We start from the raw sequence: 23384 nt of genomic DNA, 5'->3' as shown, positions 1-23384 counted from the left end.
TATCCGTCACGATTTTGATATTTTGAAAATATGTTTGCCTCTTAACTATGGATAAAATAAAAAGATCTCAGGTACTTTCGATTTCCATGTAAAGTCTGATTTAAAGTCTGAAATTCTTTATAAATGAAATGTTAATTAATTAAAAATTCAAATTTTTTATTTTTATTTTATTTGCATTATTTGGCCTTATTTTAGGTTGCCGGTCGTGTGGGCCCAGGAAAGTGTATGCATCCATGCAACATATTTATATGATGTTACATTAACTTAGTCCTGACAATCTGTATACGTTTCCTCTGATGGAGCTTTAAAGCACTTGGTCTTCATATCTCCAAAGTATTCGGAATAAATTTTCTGAAAATTATTAAAGCCTTCATTTCACAGGATAGATGCCACGGTCTTGTAGAACCATTTCTCAAATTGAGAGGTACAGGAAAAAAACAAAGGAGATGTTTTTTTACAAAAAATGTCGGAAATAGCATCACATTTTAGAATAAGTCTAGATTTGTTCGAATTTGTCACCTTTGGCACGAATTATGGCCTTCAAACGGCCAATAAAACCGTCACACGCTGCCCGAATGTTGCTCTGCGGTATTTTGACCCATTCCCGGCGAAACGCTTGCTTGAGGTGATCGACACTTTGGTATTTTTTAGTGCCAACATTGCTTTCCAAAATACTCCAGACACAATAGTCCAACGGATTGGTATCCGGAGATTTTGGTGGCCATGCTGGAAATGAAGCGAAGAACCTCATTTTGTAACCATTCTTGTTTGAATGCCCAAGATCTGCGGCCAAAATTTTTGTGTGCCCAAGGCTTTAATACACCCGCTAGAATATTTTCGCAATAATATTCGTCATTTATTCTGATGCCACGGTCGATTAATACGAGCGGAAAGCGACCATCGGCTGTTATGGCGGCCCAACATGGCCGGCGCTTGAGTTCTGGTGGCCAATCGAAGGGGCACATTATCAGCTGACCTCTTTGGCAAGTGAACACGTCAAAATTTTCATTGTTTACAAACTGCTGGACAACGAATGTTTTCTCATCGGAGAAAACCAAATTCGGCAGTTCACCACTTTCGGCCAAGCGAAGAAACTCTTCAGCTCTTTTGAGCATATTTTCTTTCTGTTGCGGTGTAAATTCTTGCACTTTTTGGAATTTCATTGGCTTTACACCGAGCTCATTTTTCAATATTTGCCAAATGAAATATTTTGAGATATGTTCAGCGCACGAGCCATTTTTCCAGCCACTGTGACGCGGGTTCCGATGAAGTCGATTCTTTACTTTTCGAACCATTTCTGCTGATGTTGCTGTTTTCTTCCGTCCACTTCCAGTTCCTTACAGTATCACGGTAACGAGCGATGGTACGAGACACAAAAGATGTATTCACATTTAAATGCTGGAGTGCTCTAACGATAGCCACTTGTAGTTTTCCAGCCAAGTGCAAAGAAATCACACTATCACGCTTGAATTCCATCACGAATAACTTTTTTTCTGGAAAATTCTCAATAAAATGCTTTTCTACGCTTGTAAACAATATAATGAGCTGTCACTGGAATAATTTTAACAGCTGTCGGACGAGTGGCTAGGAAATGGCAGTAGTCTAAAGTTGTTTGCATCTCACGCTGTATATCTTATATTTCTTCATCTCACGCTGTATATCCCATTTTCAATACCAAAAGTCCTGCAGAACAAACTCAAATCTGAGTAAAATTTTATCAACCTACCTTTATCAACCTCGTTCGGAAGCTGGAGTGATTTCCACAGATGGAGGTCTAAAATATATATTTCGACGTGTTACAAACGGATTTTTTTCGATTTATTTTTCTATAAAAGATCTGGAGATATTCTTTGTTATATTTTACGACAATAAAACAGCCTTAAAGACCTCCCTTGGGATATACGACAGCATATAAACAATATTTATCTGTCGTATATTCCATGGGAGTCTTTAAGGGCTTTTTATTGTCGTAAAATATAATAAATAATATATCCAGGTCTTTTATAGAAAAATACCTCTAAAAGGCTAAAATATATATATTTCGACGTGTTACAAAACGGAGGGTTCCTAAACACCTAAATTATTTTTTTTCCTTTTTTTCGAGGATAAGCCAATTTTTTAAATCTTGAGAATTGCTTGGATTTTTTTTCGCAAGATTTTATAGCATCTTCCTATAATCTTTAAATTTTAAATATATCTTACATTGTGGTTTTAATTAGGGTCCTTAACATCATCCTATGTTGGCTGAAAGTGACAGGAGTATGTGCTAATCTATCTTTGCTTTATTCCTCTAATATCCGGCATTTTCTATAATTTCTGAGCAAATTTTCTATTTTAAAACAGTTTTTATGGCAGTCATCTCGGTCTCCAATAGCAAAAAAATAATTCGGTAAAAATCTGTGTACATGATATACCAAATCTGTATACTTTTCCGAGTCTAAGAGACTAATAAGGCGTTCGCTAATTTATGGAATTTTCGACCCAAAAAATAAGAAGCAGATTTTTTATAATGAGTTGTGAAATTTCTATTCCCCTAAAGAAAATCTTTCTAGAACCTCCCCAAACCCCGCACTTTATGACAACTATAGTCAATACAATAACATGGCCCCCTTAATTGTCATCGCTTTTTCGATGTTATTAAATTCTTCTTCTTGAAAATTGCATTCCTTTAAACTACCATCCCTCGACAATGTGCTGAATTATGTGTCGATTTTAATTTTATAAAAAAAATCCCTCCTGACATTTTACAAATTAATATTTTCAAATCCCATCTTCCGGCACGCCAGAGATTTTGCATTGATTATTTTGATTTCTTTGACTTGAACATCCAGAAAAAATCTCAACCTTACCTAATTTTGTGTAGCTGGTTTTGTAAGTTTTGTGTTGTGGTCTTCTTGGCATACATTGCTGTTTTTTTTTTTTTTTTTTTTTTTTTGTTTCAAATGAAAGACCTACATTTCACTTTCATTAAAAACTTGTATGGAATTTGCTGAAATATAGAATCACTTTTTTTTATTTTTGGCTTTGGGATTTTAGCCATGCTGCCAATATTTATTGGTATTAGCGGTAATTAAAACATAAAATCGAAATCCAAACAAGTTTCTGGAAGAACAAAACAAAATCTTTCCATAACAACAACTGCGGTTATAAAAATTTAAATCAAAAATCGAAATCGATTCGATTCGATTTTGAAAAGAATATTTTAGCAGGTGCCTTTTAGAAATGCTTGAAAGCTTCGTCTCCTTTTACTGCAGAAAAAAAAATTTGCATTGGCATCATCTTTGTTGTTGTTTATTCAATTCGATGTGTTTTGTGTGCATGCAAGCAGGCGTGCGAGTGTGTGAGTGTTTGTTTTAATGCAGTTAATTTGCGTTTATTAAGTAAATCAAATTGGAAATGTCAAATGTTAAACCTGTGCTAAAAATTTATAATTTATTGAATAATGATGAACAGAATACAACACAAACACAGAATTTTTGTTAAAATGTATTTTTATGTGTCTGACTGTACGTCGTCGTGTGGTTTTTGTTTTGTTCTACACGTGTAGTGGTGTTTGTTTTAATTTAGCAACAATTTTTTTTTGTTGAAACAAAAAACACATCAACAATTTATTAATGTTTTTTTTTTTTTTTTTTTTTTTTTTTTTTTTTTTTTTGTATAGACTTATGTCTGTGCATTTATAATCGAAAGCAAATGAAATGGAAAAAAGTTAATAAAAATTAACGAAAAAAAAAGAAATAATTTTGCACAATTTATGACTTTTGCCTGAAATTCTGACAGAGAAACAAAGATTCTAAAAAAGGTATTAATAACAATTAAGTAAGATTATTTAGTCTTCTTTTGTTCCTGTCATCTTTGGTATTGTTTTTAGTTTTTTTTTTTTTTTTTTGCTTCTCTTCTAAAACAAATAATGTTTGAAAGTGTGTTTCTTTGATACACAAGACAAGATTTTAATCATTAGAGGTAACATACATATATAAAAATTGCTTCACATCTTCTAGTCTTATGATTTGGAAACAGTTACAATGCGGTACAAGGAGCAATCTGAAAAAATCATTTTAGTATTTTACTAATTTTTACAACAATAAAAGAGCCTTAAAGGACACCCATGTGCGATATCTATCTATCGTATATTCCATGGGAGTCCTTTAAGGCTGTTTTATTGTCGTAAAATATAACAAAGAATATCTCCAGGTCTTTCATAGAAAAATACCTCTAAACGGCTACTGTAAAAAGGGCCCAAAGGTCTACTAACGACATAAGCGTCTAGAGATATTTTAGAATAAACTGAAGATTTACTAGAAAAAATAAGATGTTCTACATAAAAGAAGACCTCTATAGTAAAGAAAGCCTTTAAAAGTCTTCTATAGGAAAGAAACCTTCTAAAGTTGTACAAGGAAAAAACAAGAATATTATGGTCCTCTAGATAAAATAATTCTGAAAATGTTCTATACAAGAGATGACATCAAAAAGTCTTCCATTAAAAAGAAGACCAATATATTTTTGCAGACAAAAATACAGTTAAAGATCCTCTATAAAAATGAGACCTTCAAAGGTCTTGTGAAGAATATCTAGTCCTTTAAAGGTTTGCCATAATAAGGTAGGCAGATAAACGCCTCCTATAAATAAAAATAATTATTAATGTATTCTATAGAAAAAGACGACCTGCAAAGACCTTATGTGGAAAAGGAGACCTCTAATGGTTTTCTACCGAAAAGTATGCCCCTATAAATATAGAACAAAATACACACGAGGTCGTCTGTAAGAAAAAATACTTCTAACGGTCTTCTAGAGAAAAGAAGAAGAACCCAAAAAGTCATAAAAAGAAGATTTGTAAATGTCTTCTAAGAAAAATTAGAACACTTATGGCACTCTATAGGAAAGAAGACCCCTGCAGATTTCCAATAGAAAAGAAACCTTCCTCTAAAGATCTTCCGCAAAAAAACTTTGAAAGCATCCTATAGGGAAAAGTAATTATTTATGCTTTCTATAGAAAAAGAAGATCTATTCTGTGAAAACTAGGCCTATAACGGTTTTTAATGAAAGGAATACCCCCATAAGTATAACTATAGAAAAAAGGCATATTAGGTCCTCTAGAAGAAAAATTGACTTCTAACGCCCTTCTAAAGGAAGAGGCCAAAGGTCTTATGTAACAAGAAGATTTCAAAATGTCTTCTTAGGAAAATAAGTGCAATTAAGTACAATTCTATAGGAAAGAAGAAAATGTATAGAAAAGAAACACTCTCTCTAAAGGTCCTCCATAAAAAATCTATAAAGACATTCTATTGACACTAAGACTTTTAGAAAACTTCTATAAAAAAATAAGGAGAAAGATCTTCGAAGGTCTCTATAGAAAAGGTGAACACTATAGATTTTCTGTTGATAAGAAGGTTTGCTATAAAAAAAGAAGACCTCCAAGGGTGTTCTCAAGAAAAGAAGACCTCCAAAGGTCTTCTCTAGAAAAGAAGACATCCAAATGTCTTATCTGAAAAGAATACCTCCAAAGATCTTCTCAAAAAAATAAGACCTCCAAAGGTTTTCTCTTGAAAGGAAGACCCTCAAAGGTCTTATATAGTCTTTTAAGTTCGTCTATATGAAGAAAGGTATTCGAAGGTCTCTATAGAAAAGTTGATAAGAAGGCCTCTAAAGATTTTCTGGAGAAAAGAAGACCTACACAAGTGTTTGGTAGAAAAGAAACCTCCAAAGGTCTTCTCTAAAAAAGTAGAGCTCCAAATGTCTTCTCTGGAAAAAGTGTTCTCCAGAAAAAAAGACCTCCAAATGTCTTCTTTAAAAAAGAAGGCCTTCAAAGGAAAAGAAGTACCTCCAAAAGTGTTATCTAGAAAATAAAACCTCCTATGGTATTCTCTGGAAAGGAAAACCTCCAAAAGTGTTCCCTAGAAAAGAATACCTCCAAAGGTCTTCTCCAGAAAAGAAGAGCTCCAAATGTGTTCTATAGCAGAGAAGACTTTCAATGCTGTTCTCTAGAATGGAAGAACTCCAAAAGTCTTCTCTTGAAAAGGTGACCCTCAAAGGTCTTATATAAAATAATAAGATCTTCAAATGTTTTCTTTGGAGAGAAGAGAGGAAGAAAAGCCTTCGAAAGGTCTTCAATAAAAATAAAATCTCTGAAGGCGTTCCATAGAAAGTAGTACTTATGAAGGACTTCTATACAAGAGAAGACTTCTAGAAGTGGCCTATAGAAAAGAAAAGCCTTGTCTTTATGGAAGAAGATCCTCAAAGGTGTCCATAGATCAGAAGAACTCTAAGGTCTTCCGTTGATATGATCTTTAAATGCAGAATAGAAGATCTCTTACGCAATTTTTTAAAAAGGATTTTTTAAATTGTCGAAAAGAGGCCTTTTTAAGTTATTTTAAAGAAAAGAACGCACTTTTAAAGTCTTCTCTTGTATTGAATAAAAGGTCTTCTATAGAAAAAAAGGCCTTTAAAGAATTCCAAGAAAGCCTTTGAAAGTTTAAGAAGAAGATCAATAAAGGCCTATTCAAGGACTTCGACTGGAAAAAAATTGCCTTTTTAAGATATTTTATAGAATATGTCCTCCTATCAAGAACTTTCAGAAGTTGAAAGGTTTGAACAGTTTTTCTATAAAATAGAAGACCTCCAAAAATCGTCTGTGGGCTGAAATATCTGTCTTAGGTCTTTTATAAAATAAAAATCCACTTCTAGGACCTCTATAAGACATACCACATTGGTAAGGCCTGCAATGGAATAAAATGTCCTTTTCAGTTTTTCTCAGAGTCATTTGGTATTTTATGAGAAGGCGTAGGAGAATTTAAGAAATTACTTTTTCTACTTCCCTGGCAAGAGAAGAACTATTGGAATCTTCTATAAGAAATGCCATATAATATTATGCTCTCTTTGGCATTTGTGTGGTCCCGTTTCATGATGATTTCAAATGTTACTTCCTTTCTTTTCATTCTTCTTTGTAATAACACTAATCCCTTTCTTTCCGTTGCCTTTTTCCGCTACTAAATTATGTGTTGACATTTAATGGTTTAAACTTTCTATTGTATTTTCTTTTCCTCATGGCAAAAATAATAACAAGGGAAGAAGTTGCCTTTTTTATCCCTCTACCTTCAAGACAGGCCTCTTTTGGTTACAGAGTTCTCCTTACGTTGTAATAAAACAATCTTTTTTTACGAATGATTTAACAAACGACAAAATATTGAACACATGTGCGTGCTGCCTATGTTGCATTCCCTCAAAGGATGACGCCACACAACGAGCTCCTGTTTCTTTATAGCCGACAAGCTTATCCTGCTATCAGATTTCAATAATAAAAATTCAAATTCAACCCTTAAGACAATCATGAACTCCGGCATTTAGAAAAAGAAAATTTGCATAATTTTTTGTGGACTTCCCTTTCCTTTTGTCGGCATTCGTGTTATTTTTTGGCGCTAGAAAAAAAAAACACATGAAAAAAATAATAATTTTTGTTTCCTTTTCTTTTCACGGGGGTTAGTGAGACCAACACCAAAAAGGTAGCGTGTGAAATAAGTTTTAACATTTTTGCTTTTTAACACTTTTTTTGGAACGAAAAAATAAAACTTGCAATATTTTGATAGTTAATTGCTCACTTTTTTTGGAAGAAACGAAAAAAAAGAAACTGCCACCGGAAAACACTTAAGTTTGGGTTATTTCTTTTAATGAAATAAAAACACTGCCTTTTCGTATTTAAAAATAACATGACCACTTAAACCCTTTAGACGCCGTACGGTCCTAACCAATGGTGATGCTCTGAATCAAAATGCCGCCTCACCACCACCTGCCACGCCATCGTCACAAGCCCAAACCCTTACCATGTCTTCCTCGAATCATCAAAGTTCACCCCATGAGGTTATCATACATCAACACAATGGCAATACCTATCAGATACCAGCATCCTCGGTATCATCCCGCTATTTTGAACATCCCCAACTGACCACAGTGGTCTCGGCTGGATCACAGCAGACATTGCTCAGTCTATCACCCACAGATCAGGATCATCATGGTCACCATGCGCAACAACAACAGCAGGATGATCAACAAAATGGAAATGGTCTCCAGCAGCAGCAACATCATCACCATGATCATGATCATCAACAGCAGCAGCAACAACAACATCAACATTTAATTGAAACCTCATCGGGTTCGGTTAATTTAAGTGCCTTGGGTACACCACAGCTGCATCAGGTCCAAACTTCCAATGGCACCACATCCTTTGTCTATGAATATTACAAAATGCCCGAAAAGGATGCTGCCACGGCAGAGGCTGAGCTACACTGGAGGTAAGTTTTAGGGGGCCGTGAGATATGGAGGTCACATATTTAAAAAAAAATATATATATATATATTTTTTTAATAATTATATATTTTAAATTTTCTTTGACATATTTTAATGCCATACTGATTCCCCGCATTTGAGGATAACCCAGATGAAGGGTAAAAGTGAAGATAATGTAAAATTATGCAGTAGTTTGGAAATAATTCCACATAATTCAATTATATATTTTAAATGTTTTATTGGCCATAGATGACCTCAAGGTCTTTTATACAGCATAGATGACCTCAAGGTCTTCTATACAACATAGATGACCTCAAGGTCTTCTATACGGCATAGATGACCTCAAGGTCTTTTATACGGCATAAATGACCTCAAGGTCTTCCATACGGCATAGATGACCTCAAATTCTTCCATACGGCAAAGATGACCTCAAGGTCTTCCATACGGCATAGATGGCCTTAAGGTCTTCCATACGGCATAGATGGCCTCAAGGTCTTCCATACGGCATAGATGACCTGAAGGTCTTCTATGGAGCATAGGTGACCTCAAGGTCTTCCATACGGCACAGATGACCTGAAGGTCTTCTATGGAGCATAGATGACCTCAAGGTCTACTATGGAGCGTAGATGACCGCAAGGTCTTCTATAGAACATAGATATACAGGGTGATATAAAAAAAATGTTGAATGAAAGCAAAAAATGTTGGAAATAGCATCAAATTTTAGAATAAATTTAGATATGTTCGAATTGCTCGACTTTGACACGAATTATGGCCTTCAAACGGCCAATAAAACCGTCACACGCTGCTCAAATGTTGCTCTGCGGTATTTTGGCCCATTCCCCGACGAAGCTCGTGCTTGAGGTGATCGACACTTTGGTATTTTTCAGTGTCAACCTTGCTTTCCAAAGCACTCCAGACACAATAGTCCAACGGATTGGTATCCGGAGATTTTTGTGGCCATTGTGCGCTGGAAATGAAGCGAGGAACCTCATTTTGTAACCATTCTTGGGCGGCGCGTGCTGAGCAATAATGCCACTTAACACGATGTCGATTAATACGAACGGAGAGCTACCATCGGCTGTTATGGCGGCCCACACCATCACCATTGCCGGCGCTTGAGTTCTGGTGGCCAACCGAAGGTGCACATTTTCAACTGACCTCTTTGGCAAGTGAACACGGAAATTTTGTTTGTTTACAAACTGCTGGACAACGAATGTTTTCTCATCGGAGACGGAGAAACCCAAATTCGGCGGTTCACCACTTTCGTCCAAACGAAGCAACTCTTTAGCTCTTTTGAGTCTATTTTCTTTCCGTAGCGGTGTAAGTTCTTGCACTTTTTTGGAATTTCAATGGCTTTACCCCGAGCTCATTTTTCTATATTTGCCGAATGGAATATTGCGATATGTTCCATCTCTTTCTTCCATCCATCCATCTTTCATCTACTGCGACGCGGGTTGCGATGAAATCGCTTCTTTACTCTTCGAACCATTTCTTCTGATGTTGCTGATGTTTTCTTCCGTCCACTTCCTTGACGTCGGGCTACGCTACCAGTATTACGGTAACGAGCGATGGTACGAGACACAAAAGATTTATTCACATTTTAATGCTGGAGTGCTCTAACGATAACCACTTGTGGTTTTCCAGCAAAATATATAGAGATAACACTCTCACGCTTGAATTCCATCACGAATAACTTTTTTTCTGGAAAATTCTCACTAAAATGCCGTAAACAATATGATGAGCTGTCACTGGAATCATTTAAACAGCTGTCGGACGTCGGAGTGGCTTAAAAATGACAGCAGTCTGAAGTTTGTTGCCGCTTTTTCATCTCACCCTGTAGATGACCGCAAGATATTATGTGTAGAATAGATGACCTCAAAGTCTTCTATAGGTCTTCTCTGACCTATGAAAGAGGTCAGGGTCTTTTATGGGCATAATCTTCTAAACAGCACAGACTCAAGGTCTTCTATACAAAGATCAAAATGGGTGTTGACAACCTCAAATATGGAATTGATTGCCTCATAGTTTTCTATGGGGCATAGATGAATTTAAGGTCATTGAAGACCTCATTTATAGAAGAGATATTCCACAGCAAGGCAATATTTTTAAATTTTCAGTTTAAGAAAAATTTCCTGAACATACAATTTTTATGGAAATATTCTCCATTTGCTGATGGCTTTTAGACATACCTTTAATTTATCAAATACTGGAATTTTATATGTTTTCAAAATCTTCTACTTGGAAATTACTGTTTTAATGGTATTGGATTTTCCAAAATTTGCTTTAGACTTAGATGAGCTTTGAATTGCGTATCTCACAGTCATTATCTCATTTTTCAGAATTTATTATAATATCTGCTTCTTTCGGAAACTCAATTTGCATCAGCTTGAAAACTTCAAAACGTTGAACTTTTACCTTGAAAACCTTCATCAAAAAAATAAAGAAAGAAAAAAAGCTAACAATGTTTTTTACGATTATTTTTATGGCTGTTATTTTTCTCGTTTCATTTCATTCCTCTTAAATTAAATTAAAAGTATATTCAATATTTGTTTTAACATTTCAATATAAAATTCGATGATATTTTCCACTGAGTGTCTCTGTCACCCAGTCGGAGAAGAGGATTATAAGATGTTAATTATTTCGAAATTTATGATCCATTTTAAAGGTTTTGCTTTTTGGAACTGATTGAAATACTATACATATATTTTAAAATATTAAAAATGACTGCAAGTGATTGGTAGATGATGCTGATGATTTTATTATTGAAATTTACTGTTATGTGAGTCATCGTTGGAAACTGGCTAAAAGCAGTACAGCGATTTAATTAGTCAACGTCTGCTCTAAGTGAGTGTCTTTGCTGTTACTTTTGGCCTTTTTTTAGCATACCAATGATAATTGTTACTCTGGAAGCTAATGCTGAATTTGGTCATGGTTTTCAATATTCTTATTTTATTAAAAAAAAAAAATAGTCACAAAATGAAAATTTCTTAATACAAGTGAAGGTTAATAGAATCATGACTTTTGGGCGTTAATATCATTTCATTTAATTTTTTATTAATTCCTTTGAAATTGCATTTCAAAAATGGGGTGTGGAATATATTAGAGCTATCGTTGTGTTCCCGTAGTTTACAATAAATGTTATTATTTTTAATAAATGCATTGCGATTTATTGCTTGTTCTTGTGATAGGTAAAAGTGGCTTTAATTCAGTTTTTTATGGACATAAGTCACGTAAATATCTTTAATTATTTATAATTATATAGATTTCACATAAATTGTAATGGACGTTTAACAATTTTTATTTTTTGCTAAGTTTTGTTATTTTAATAAATGACCGTTTAAAACATAAATTATAGAATGGCAATAACTAAGTTAAGGACTGTTGTGGAATTGAAAGTCAAATAGTTTTTAATATAATCAATGACGATCTACATCCATATAAGTACATATTTCCTACGGAAATTTCCAAACTCCAAAGAAGCTTTTCCACTCTGTATCGTTTAGTAACAATACAGGGTGAGATGAAAAAACTGCAACCAACTTCAGACTGCTGTCAATTCTAAGTAATTCGTCAGAAAGCTGTTAAAATTATTCCAGTGACAGCTCATTTATTTATATATGGCTGGAAAACCACAAGTGGCTATCGTTGGGACACTTCAGCTTTTAAATGTGAATAAATTATTTGTGTCTCGTACCATCGCTCGTTACCGTGATACTGGTAACGTAGCCCGACGTCAAGGAAGTGGACGGAAGAAATTAGCGACATTAGCAGAAATGTTTCCAAAAATTAAAGAAGCGACTTGATCGAAACCCGCGTCGCAATGGCCGAAAAATGGCTCGTGAGCTGAACATATCGCAATATTTCATTCGGCAAATATTGAGAAATTAGCTAGGGTTAAAGCCATTGAAATTCCAAAATGTGCAAGAACTTACAGCGCAACAGAAAGAAAATAGACTCAAAAGAGCTAAAGAGTTGCTTCGCTTGGCCGAAAGTGGTGTACTGCCGAATTTGGGTTTCTCCGATGAGAAAACATTCGTTGTCCAGCAGTTTGTAAACAAACAAAATGATTTTATTTACTTACCAAAGAGGTCTGCGGAAAATGTACACCTTTGGTTGGCCATCAGAACTCAAGCGCCGGCCATGGTGATGAAGTGGATAGTAAAATAAGAATAAATAAATGCCGAATATTATCGCGAAAATATTCTGGAGCGTGTATTAAAGCCTTGGGCTTGCAAATATTTTGGCCGCAGACCTTGGACATTTCAACAGGACTCAGCACCATCGCACTCAGCATGCGCCACCCAAGAATGGTAACAAATGAGGTTCCTTTCTTCATTTCCAGCGCACAATGGCCACCAAAATCTCCGTATACCAATCCGTTGGACTATTGTGTCTGGAGTATTTTGGAAAGCAAGGTTGGCACTGAAAAATACCAAAATGTCGATCACCTCAAGCAAGCATTTCTTGCCAAAGGTGACCAATGCGAACAAATCTAAACTTGTTCTAAAATTTTAGTACCTTTCGAGACATTAAAGTACGAATACCAAATAACCTTCTTTATCTTACCCTGGAGTGACTCTTAATCTTAATTTGTTCCGTTTAGTACTCGTGCTCAAAAGTTACGCATTATAGTAACCAAAAGCGTCATATAACACAAAAAATCGTCCTATTCCTAATGTCGCATTTTTTATTGCTTTTTGAACCTCTAAAATACAAATTTTAAAAAAAAATTAAATTCATTACATTCAAGGGAGACCCCTAAAAATCAAAAATTTCGACTCGTTACACTCAAGGGAGATCTTTATAAAATATTGGTACTTTTCGTACCCATAAAGTACGATTTCCCAAACATTCCGTTTCGTATGACAATCACATACGAAATGAAAAACTTCTTCCTATATTATATCGTTTAATGGCAATAAGTCACAATTTATTTCTTTTCAAACCTGCAAATTACGAATCTTCAAAAATTTTGCACTGTGACTATTAAGGGAGACCACTACAAAAAATGGCAAGGTTGTGGCTTCTACCGGTTTCAGCACTTTTCGCAAAAATCCGGCTTTGGACAACCAGAAGTGAACCTCATACTTCATCTCTTACCTCTCGGTGTACCATTTTGTACCTTTTCGTATTTTTTGTACTCTTAAATAGAATTTCTATCCCTAAGGTCCCCTTGACTTTTCCTACACCTAAAGACCTAAAATAGTAAAGACTATACAAAATGTATTTCGAGCAAAAGGTTTGTGTCTACAAAAAATATATATAGAGAGGAGTAGAGAGGCATGTTAATATAAAAACCACAATTACAGAATCGGATGACAAATAAAAGTTGGAAAAATCACAAATAATTGGTTCCAAAATTCTATTCCATAGACCCTTTCAAAAATTTGCATATTGCCTTTAAATCAGTTAACATTGGTAACTATGTTGTGACGATATCATATGCAAAATTTCGGAAAGGCCTATGGGATAGAATTTTGAAAATACATTTTTGAGATTTTCAAAATTTTATTTATCATTCGATTCTGTAATTGTGGATTTTATATTAACATGCCTCTCTACTCCTCTCTATGTATTCTAGACACAAACCTATTGCTCAAAATTCATTTTATCTGGTCTTTACTATTTTAGGTCTTTGTATCAAATTCCAATTTTTGATCCAAAAGCCTCAAAAGTTTCCTTATGTTAACATATAACTTATATTTGTTGATATTTTTTTTTTTTTTGCAAACCGGAACAGCCTTTAAATTAGCATAGGAAAAGAGTTACTAATATCTCGGTTTAGCCATATTTAGGTGTGTCCAGTTCTATTACAAATTATTGAAGTTGACAAAGCTGTTTCCATGTGTTTGTGTGTGAGTGTGTTTTGTTTTTCTATCCAACAGCAAAATACGTAGTCGACCTTTAAATTTGCATAACTTCCGGAACACGTGCCCTTTTTCTTGTCGACATTCTTCTAATCTCCTCCGCAAACTCGCAAGACACAAACACTCACACACACACTCTCTCACATACATATACATATATGTAAAAATATCTCATTAAAACCAAACTATCAACTCGATATTTGTTTATCGCCTCTGTGATCGATTAATTGATCAATAAAATTTAAATCAAGATATTGTTTTCATTTCATCGAATAGTTTTTTTTATACAAAATGTTTTGCCAAGAAATGAATTATTTATTATTATTAGAATTTGCGTTTTTTGTTAATTTAAATTCGTTGAGAGAGCAAAAAAATAACACAAACAGATTATGATTTACAATAAAATGTCACACCATGGAACAAGTAAATATTTTGCACAGAGAAAACATTGTAGCCGGCCCTTCCTTTTACACTTGAAAATGTGTTTTTGTTGTTTTTTATTTACAAGGTGTATTATTTTTTATAGACTGGTGTTATTGTTTTCTTTAATTTAACACAAAATAATGGACAAAACAAATTACCTCAAGGCGTTAAATGCCAGCCATTCGCCTCAATGCGAGTGGACAACGGCAGTAGCAGCCGCGACACCACTTGATTGCCGTCATTTGTTTCAGAGGCCACCATGGCAAATATTTCAGTGAACTTATTGAAATTGAAACAACAGCTACAATACGAACCAAGAATTGATTAAGAAGAACGCCTCCCCAGCCCCTCTTCCCCTCATATGAGAGCTGGGTGGCTGGGCTACACATGATCAATTGATAATAACCTCAAACGAATAAAATAACAAAAAAAAATATCAGAATAACAAAAATATTTTACTTCTAACGACATTCATTTACCACCGATCGACTGCTGCCGCCGCAGATAGTTTTTCCCTCTTCCAATCTACAGGGTGTGGCTGCTGCTGTCCTCATGGTATAGATTACTCTGGGCCGAAACAAACATACCTACATGTACATATGTGCACCAAAAGCTGATCTGATTGTTGGCTTTATTTGTTGCCTTGTTTATGTCTCCTGTCCACGACTGTTGGCCAGGTTAGCGACACTTGGTAAAGTGTTAATGGTAATAAGATTCAAATAACCGATAGATAGCCAACAACAATAACACCAACGAAAACAACAACAACAAGCGAAACAAATAAAAAACAAACTGCTCTTATTTCAATCTATCGACAACAATTTCAATGGTCAACTTATAGGGTTACCCGTTTGGGGGTTTTCGACCAAAAATGTATGGGAATTAGGAAATTTTATTAAAATTAGGAAACATTTTTTGAAAATTACTTTTTAATAGAAATTCGAATAAAACAAGAGATTTATTTAACATTTAGAGCCTGTGGAATAGGGTCATAGTGGCTCACCTCTATTTGGCATGAAAATCGACCATTTAATGTCAAAATTGACCCCACCCCAAAAATTGACCCCATTCCACAAATTCATCCTATTATTCGAATTTTTACTAAAAAGTAATGTTCAAAAAATGTTACCCTGGAGTGAATGAATCATTGGAGACATCTACAAGTTTGGTATGCAGTGCTTTGTTTGGTAATGGAAATTGTCCAATTTTATGTATCTCTTGTTTTCGCCACAATCTATGTTTTTTAACCACCTAGATACAGGTTTAAAAAAATATATGAAAATTATTTCTTTTGTAAAAATCGACGTTTACAGTGGTCCTCGGAAAAATTTATATTTTTCTGTGAAAAAAAATATCTCTTAAAAATTCGTAGTTTATATAATCCACGCCCATATTAGTCTTTTATTCAGCCCCTTGATTTTTTTTTTTTATTTATTTTTATTTATTTATTTATTTCTTTCTTTTTTTTTTTTTTTTTGAACATCTCATTTTGGTTTACATTTTTTACAATACTTCTGGTATTGGTCCTTCGATTAGCTTTTGGATGACCTCTCACCTTTATAGTTTTCTTATTTCTCCCAACTCTCATTTACCGAAGCATGGCCCGTCGTTTCAGTAAATTTTGAAATAAATCATAAGAATCCATTTTAAAGATATTATCCCAAGGATCTTCAAAAAACATTATTATACTCTAAGCCATGTGCCTTTTGAGGACATATATCATTTGATACGGCCAAAACGTGCCTTGTCGAAATAACGTTGGACCAAATCCTTTTTGGGAGTCGATCTATGGGTGTCCATCCGCCCGTCCGTCTGGCTGGCTGGCGCATACGTAGTACATCGTAATATTTTTGTCAAACTTAAATCGAGTTCGAAGATGGCCAATTTTGGTCCTTCCTTCTTGTACCTCCATAAAAAATAATTTACCTCATCAAACAAGGAAGGATCTACCAATTTTGTTCAAACTTCATCATTTCTACGTCAGATGCGAAATTGGACAACATCGGCCCACTCCATCAAGTACCTCCCCCACAAAAGGTCAACATTTTGAATAATTATAACTCTTTGAAAAAAGTGTAAAATAAGTGTGCGATTCTCTTCAAATTTCACAAATGGGATGGATCGCATCACCCCTTATGGTACTTCCCCAACCACGAGTCAAAATTTAAATAGCCATAACCCTCATAAAATACAAAACTACATCCGATTCTTTCTAAACCCATATCTAACAACACAAGATCCGATATGAATTTCAGATTTCAGGGCTCATTGCTTTTGATAGCTCCTTCGCAAGAGGTAAACATTTGGAATAATGCCTTATAACAGGCGAAACAAGCCAGAGGTTTGCTCCAAACTTCATTTAACGAAATATTTCTATCAACCAGGTATCCAGTGTAAATATGGGATTTGTAAGCCCCATCTTTCTGATACCTCCCCCACAAAAGTTCAACATTTCCCAAAAATATATATATTTATGTCGATATAGTCCAAACCTGGCACGTCGTAAAATTTTAATACCACTTCTCCTTCATAAAGGGTCAAAACTTTGAATATTCATAACAAAGTCCAAATATATTTTAAAAAATTAATATAAGCTGAGGGTACACATCCATCGACACAAGCGACTGATACTTTTTAGCTTGTTTGAATCCATTTTCATATTTTTCCTTAAAAAAATATTCTTTAAAAATCCACGTTTATTCGGTCCTTGAAATCCTTTTTTTTAATCAAACACGGTTTTTGCTTCTCTCCTCTCCTAATATATTTTTTGTCTGGAAATGTAATTTTTTGGTAAATTACCTATTGGTCATGACTTTAAAGATTTCTCCTTTCGTGCTCCTTATTTTGCCACCCCATCAACCCTTTTGGGCATGACGGTTCATCCTTTAAGTTTTTGCGAATAATAACGCAAAGAAAATTTTTAATATTTTAAATGGAACCGGAGAGCTCATTTTAGTTTATATATTTTACAAGACGTCATTTACTGGTCCTTCGATGGGCCTTTTGGTGTAAATATATGTTTTGCATGAGGATATAAGATGTCCTTCAACTTCCTGGTTGTTTTTTATAACAACTCTCTTTTAACAAGGCATGGTACGTTGTTTCGGTAAATTTTGGAAAAAAGGAAGTGAATCAATTTTGAGGATATTATCCCAAGGCTCACAAAATATATTTTTCAACTTCAAGATATATTTTGTATAACAACTCTCTTTTAACAAGGCATGATACTGGGTTTCAGTAAATTTTGGAAGAAAAGAAGTGAATAAATTTTAGGGATAATACCCCATGGCTCACAAAATATATTTTTCTCTAAATGCTGGTCATATTTTTAAAACGCCTGATAAATATTTTTTATTTTGAAAAAATGTTTATTTTAACATTTTTTGGTAGAAAAAATTACCTTGGCAACCCTTTCAACTACAGAACCTCTTACAAAGTCCAGCAATAAATTCATGTAGACCGAACAGAGCATAGACATGTGTCCAGATCTACAACTCAAAACTGAAACCCCAAACAAAAAATATATATCATAATAGCCATAAGTGTTGCTGTAAGCTGCGTGTTGTTATTTTCAACGGAAAAAAAGAAAAAAAAAACTGATTTTCAATTTAATTTAAAATTGAAATCAATGTCAACACTTTAGAAAATTACAAAATCTCAAATCAAAAATAGAAACACAATCATTGACTCTCATAATGAAAGCTTTAAGTAGTTTCAACAACAAATGACCAGCGGGAGGGTCTTTCATTTACATTTAGGTTTTTTCTTGTTGTCAGGTTATCTCAAAGCCCTGCAGGCCAAAAAATTATGTGGGGCGTTGCAAAGACATCATCGAATGGAGAAAACCTTAAAATTGAAAACTATTTAATTTCTTTCATTTTTTTCATCTCAATTTTTGACAAATGGTTATTAGTTTGTGGTGTGGCTCCTCTTCCCCTCTTTTTGTTTTCTCCAATTTTGTCATATTTTTCCCAATTCTCGTTTTGATTTATAATTTGATTCAAATGAATTTTATGCTGATTTCCTGACGAAAATGTGATGGCCTCCATTCAAAGATTTCAACATTTGCTATATTTGACATTTCAGAAATGCAAAAAAAAAATGTCACACTTTTTCAATATTTTTTTGCTTAGCTTCTTCGCTTTTGTCGTGTTATAAAATTTGCCATGGCAAGATGTCATCAAAAATACATAAAAAATATAACTCTAAATTATGAGTTTATTAGCAAGACTTTTAATAAGCGAATAATCACACCTAAAGTGACTACTAAATCTTAGGGTTTTTTTTTTTTTTTTGAAATATGAATAATTTTTTGAAATATTTTTTATAACTCGATATTAAAAACTATATTTTATTAATAAAAATACAAGATAAAGAAGTCACTTTTGGTGGTATTATTTATTATACCCACACCACATACAGGGTGAGATAAAAAAAACCTGCAACAAAGCCAACAGCCATATTTTTTACATTTTTTTTTTTAATTTTATTGAATGAAAGCAAAAAATATCGGAAATAGCATTAAATTTTAGAAAATGTTTAGATTTGTTCGAATAGATCACCATTGGCACGAATTATGGCCTTAAAACGTCCAATGAAAATCGGTTCAGCTTTAGCTTCCATATATATGTTTCATCCGATTTGGTCTTTAAGCCTCTCACATTTGTTATATCCATTCGACAACAATAATATTTGGTACCAGATACTTAAAGAGCCCTGGAATACCTCTGCCAAATTTTATCGATATCGGCTATGGTTTGAATATAGCTCCCATATATATCCTTAATCCGATTTCAGGTTTATTGTGCAACTAATGGCTAATATCAGCCCAAATGGAGTGAATTTCGGGACGTACGTTTCCATTTGGCGGTACGCGGCTCCGATATTTATTTATATATTTTTATACCCTCCACCATAGTATGGAGGGTATATTAAGTTTGTCATTCCGTTTTTAACACCTCGAAATATACATTTTAGACCCCATAATGTATATATATTCTTGATCAGCATAAAATTCTATGTCGATTTAGGAATGTCCGTCTATCCATCTGTCTGTCAGTGGAAATCACACTAGCTTCCAGACGAAATAAAGTGTCTGCAGGATTTTTGGTATTAAAAATGGGGTCCACGTCTTCGTATAGCCCCATATAACGATACCTCCCGATATTGGGTATTTTGAAGATTTTAGCGACATTATTTACCGGAATTGTTTCAAAATTGGTACTTAAAGTTCGTAATGGATACTACATCCTAAGAGAGAAAATAAGCCATGTAGGTCCACGTAGGGTATTTTGACGATTTAAGAGACATTATTTACCGGAACTATTTCAAATTTGGTATTTGAAGTTCGTAATGAATACTACAACCTATGACAGAAAATTGTCTGTGCAGGTCCAAGCGAAAGTATGGCCCCCTTATAACGTCAGATTTAGTGAAAATCGTTTCAGAATTGGATATGCCTCCCATATAGTAGTTCCTCTGAAACCAAATCATTCTGCTCTAAAACCAAATGTTGATAGGTGTTGCGATCTACTTCAAATAAATTCTTTTTTTACGGGAGCTCTTCTAAATATGCATACTGGTGTAAGGTATCCTATAGTCATTCCCAACCCCACTTTTGATTTTTCCTTGCTGGTTTTTATTTAATTTCGGTGGAATGTTTGATATGCAATACAATGTAAGAGACTTCGAGACAACATCAATGGGGTTAATCCTGATTATTTTGAAAAATTAGAACAACTTCAGTATTCCAACAACTCAATTCCAACACTGTTCAAATTTACCTAAAATATTTGAAGGGTTAAGGTTCATTTTTAAAAATTCCCCAAGGTTGGTTATAGCCTTTATCAATTTTTGAAAATTTCAAAATTTGTTACAATTTGTGTATGAAGTCATTGGCCCCTCAAATGAGGTTTTTTTTGATGCTAGGTTGACCTTCCACCGTAATCACCCTTGCATTATTTTCATGACATAAAATTTCTTTAGAAAATGTTATACTTCCCACAATAATAAGAACAAATAACCTTAACATTTCTTCACTGTTTTTTGGAGACATTTTGATTGAAACCGTTTATTACTTTGTTGACCGTTTTAATGGCTTTTATTTTTGGTCATTTTGTTTTCTTCTTCAATTTTTTTTTTTTTTTTTTTTTTTTTTGAATCACACATGTTGAGTTTTTTATTGCTGCTACACAGCATTTACCGGCATAACAATGTGCAACACCTCTGGGCCGGCAAAGATTTGAAGTCATTAAACTATAAAAACTCATAAACCTTTTGCTTTGCTCTTCTTCCACCACTTCAGTTTAACTGGACTTCCTCCGGCGGAGCTGCCGAAAAATGTAACAAACTTTACCAACTATTTTCGTGGAAATTTCAAAGGTTTATTTTTTGTCGTCTTTTTTCATCTTTTGGTATAACTGCTTGTTGTTACAGTAACAAATTGTTCCAATTTTTTTTTTTTTTGGTAAAGGGGTTATAAGTAAATATATTTTTTTTAATTAAAAAAAAAGAAGTAATTCTTAATAAATGTAGTTGTTAGTAACAACAACAACAACAATAAAACGGAGACCGCAAACGTAATTGTGCGCAATAGCAATTGTCATTTAGTTGTCACATGTGAGTGAGTGAGTGAGTATGTGCGTTTGAAGACAACTCACTGTTTGTGTTTAATAACTCCGCAGTGTCAGAACATTTTGGAGTATGAGTATGAGCTGACCTTTTCCATGCTCTAAACATACATAATTTTTTTATTTGTTTTTATGGCCGTTTTCTATGGAAAAGTGCGCAAATCTGTCTTTTGAACGAAAAAAAAACACAACAGCAGATGAAGAAGTTGCGTTTTAATTTGTTTTTGCCTTTTTCCATGGAACTTGTCCGAGAGAAAACATTTAATAGAATTGTTAGAAAATCTTGTCGTTTCTATTAAACCACGACACACCACGATGGTGAAGTAAGAAAGACGAAGAAAAAAAAAAAAATTATTTTTTTTTGGTACAACTAATCTATGATGACAAATCTATTGTTGTGGCTATTTTGTTTGTCTGTACATATGTATTCATTGTGGTCGAATGTAAGGCATTTAACATGGCATGGATTCAATGAAGTTTGAATGAAGCTGTAGTAATTGATTCGTAACGTTTAAACTGTTTCCTTTGAGTGCGTTTTTCCAATGTGTCCTTTAAATACCTAAAAGTTATGCCTTTGGTATGAATCAAATCAAGAAAACAAAATGCTTTCTGGAATTCTGAAATTTTATGCTATTTTCGATATTTTTGCTTTCATTCAATAAAAGTAGAAAAAAGGTAAACATTATGGCGCTTGACTTTGTTGCAGTTTATTTTATCTCACCCTGTACACAAAGAGACCCCCCATTGTTGTGTGAGATATGTTTCTCAATACTTAGAACAGAGTTTTGAAATTCGATAGGGATCTTTGGAATACATCCAGAATCATTGGTACAGAAAATTGGTCACATTGGTACACTTTTTAAAATAGTCCCCTTGAAAGGTAAAATAACTGGAGTTTACCTTTCAAGGGGACTATTTTAAAAAGTGTACCAATGTGACCAATTTTCTGTACCAATGATTCTGGATGTATTCCAAAGATCCCTATCGAATTTCAAAACTCTGTTCTAAGTATTGAGAAAAATAACTAGAAGTTCATCTGAACACAGTAAATGATTCAAAATTAAATTTGACATGAACGAAAATGCATTCTAAAATTTTCAAAGCAAATATGGTCAATACGTTAGAAATTAATGAAATCAGGAGCACCCGTGTGTTCTACGTCCTAATAAAGTTAAAGCCAAATAGCTTACAAAATATGATCAAGGCCCACAGGATGACTTAAAAATATTTTTTTTATAAATTATAATTATAATTTTTATAATTTTTTTTTAAATATATTTTTTTTATAAAAAGGCTGTACAAAATAAATATATATTTTTTAATTTTAACTATAATTTTTATATGAAAAAATTGTTTTTTTTATAAAAAAGGCTCTAAAAAAAATATATGTTTTAATTATAATTATAATTTTTATAAAAAAAAAAATATTTCTAATTATTTTGAGAAACATATCTCAAACGGTCAATGAAACCGTCACAGGCTGCCCGAATGTTGCTCTGCGGTATTTTGACCCATTCCCAGTGAAGCACTTGCTTAAAGCGATCGACACTTTGGTGTTTATTTAGTGCCAACCTTGCTTTCCAAAATACTCCAGACACAATAATCCAACGGATTGGTATCCGGAGATTTTGGTGGATTTTGGTTTACAAACTGCTGGACAACGAATGTTTTCTCATCGGAGAAAACCAAATTCGGCAGGTCACTACTTTCGGCCAAGCGAAGCAACTCTTTAGCTCTTTTGAGTCTTTTTTTTTTGTTGCGATGTAAACTCTTGCACTTTTTCCAAGTTCAATGGCTCATTTTTCAATATTTGCCGAAATTTGGTGTAGAATCTGGTGTAGAAAATTTATGTTACTTTCAGGAGTTAACTCAAATAAATCCGGGGAAAACTGATCATTAAGTTAAGGACATTTTTTCATATCATTGATGCAAATATATTTTTGATACGCAGTGGAAATGCCGACTTCTTTTCTGTGGTGATCCATAATATTTTTTTTTTAAAAAGCTTTGGCACCTTCTGCCTAAAACGAAATTTTTTGTTATAATCCGGCCTAAGGAAAAGTTTATAAAAAAATTAGGAAATATTTTCGTTTTTTTGGGAACATTAATACAAATATTTTTTTGATATACCATGAAAATAGCGACTTCTTTTCTTTGGTGATGTATAGTAAAATTTGATGAAGAA

General features: G+C 33.7%; 1 protein-coding gene across 6 annotated transcripts in view; it reads left to right on the top strand.

Moving 5' to 3' along the window:
- LOC101890862 (protein grainyhead) overlaps nt 1-23384 on the top strand; it is a 330664-nt gene that overhangs the window by 232538 nt on the left and 74742 nt on the right. The window contains exon 2 of one of the 6 annotated variants that reach the window (XM_005174729.4): nt 7725-8285. The exons of the other annotated variants lie outside the window; for them this stretch is intronic. Within the exon in view, the coding sequence (XP_005174786.1) occupies nt 7725-8285 (561 nt within the window). The remainder of the gene's footprint in view (nt 1-7724; nt 8286-23384) is intronic. 6 annotated transcript variants of the gene reach the window in all.

The sequence above is a fragment of the Musca domestica genome, unplaced genomic scaffold, assembly GCF_030504385.1.
Source record: "Musca domestica strain aabys unplaced genomic scaffold, Musca_domestica.polishedcontigs.V.1.1 8, whole genome shotgun sequence".
NCBI lineage: Eukaryota > Metazoa > Arthropoda > Insecta > Diptera > Muscidae > Musca > Musca domestica.
The sequence above is the reverse complement of the archived record's forward strand: the minus strand, read 5'-3'. Positions and strand labels throughout refer to the sequence as shown.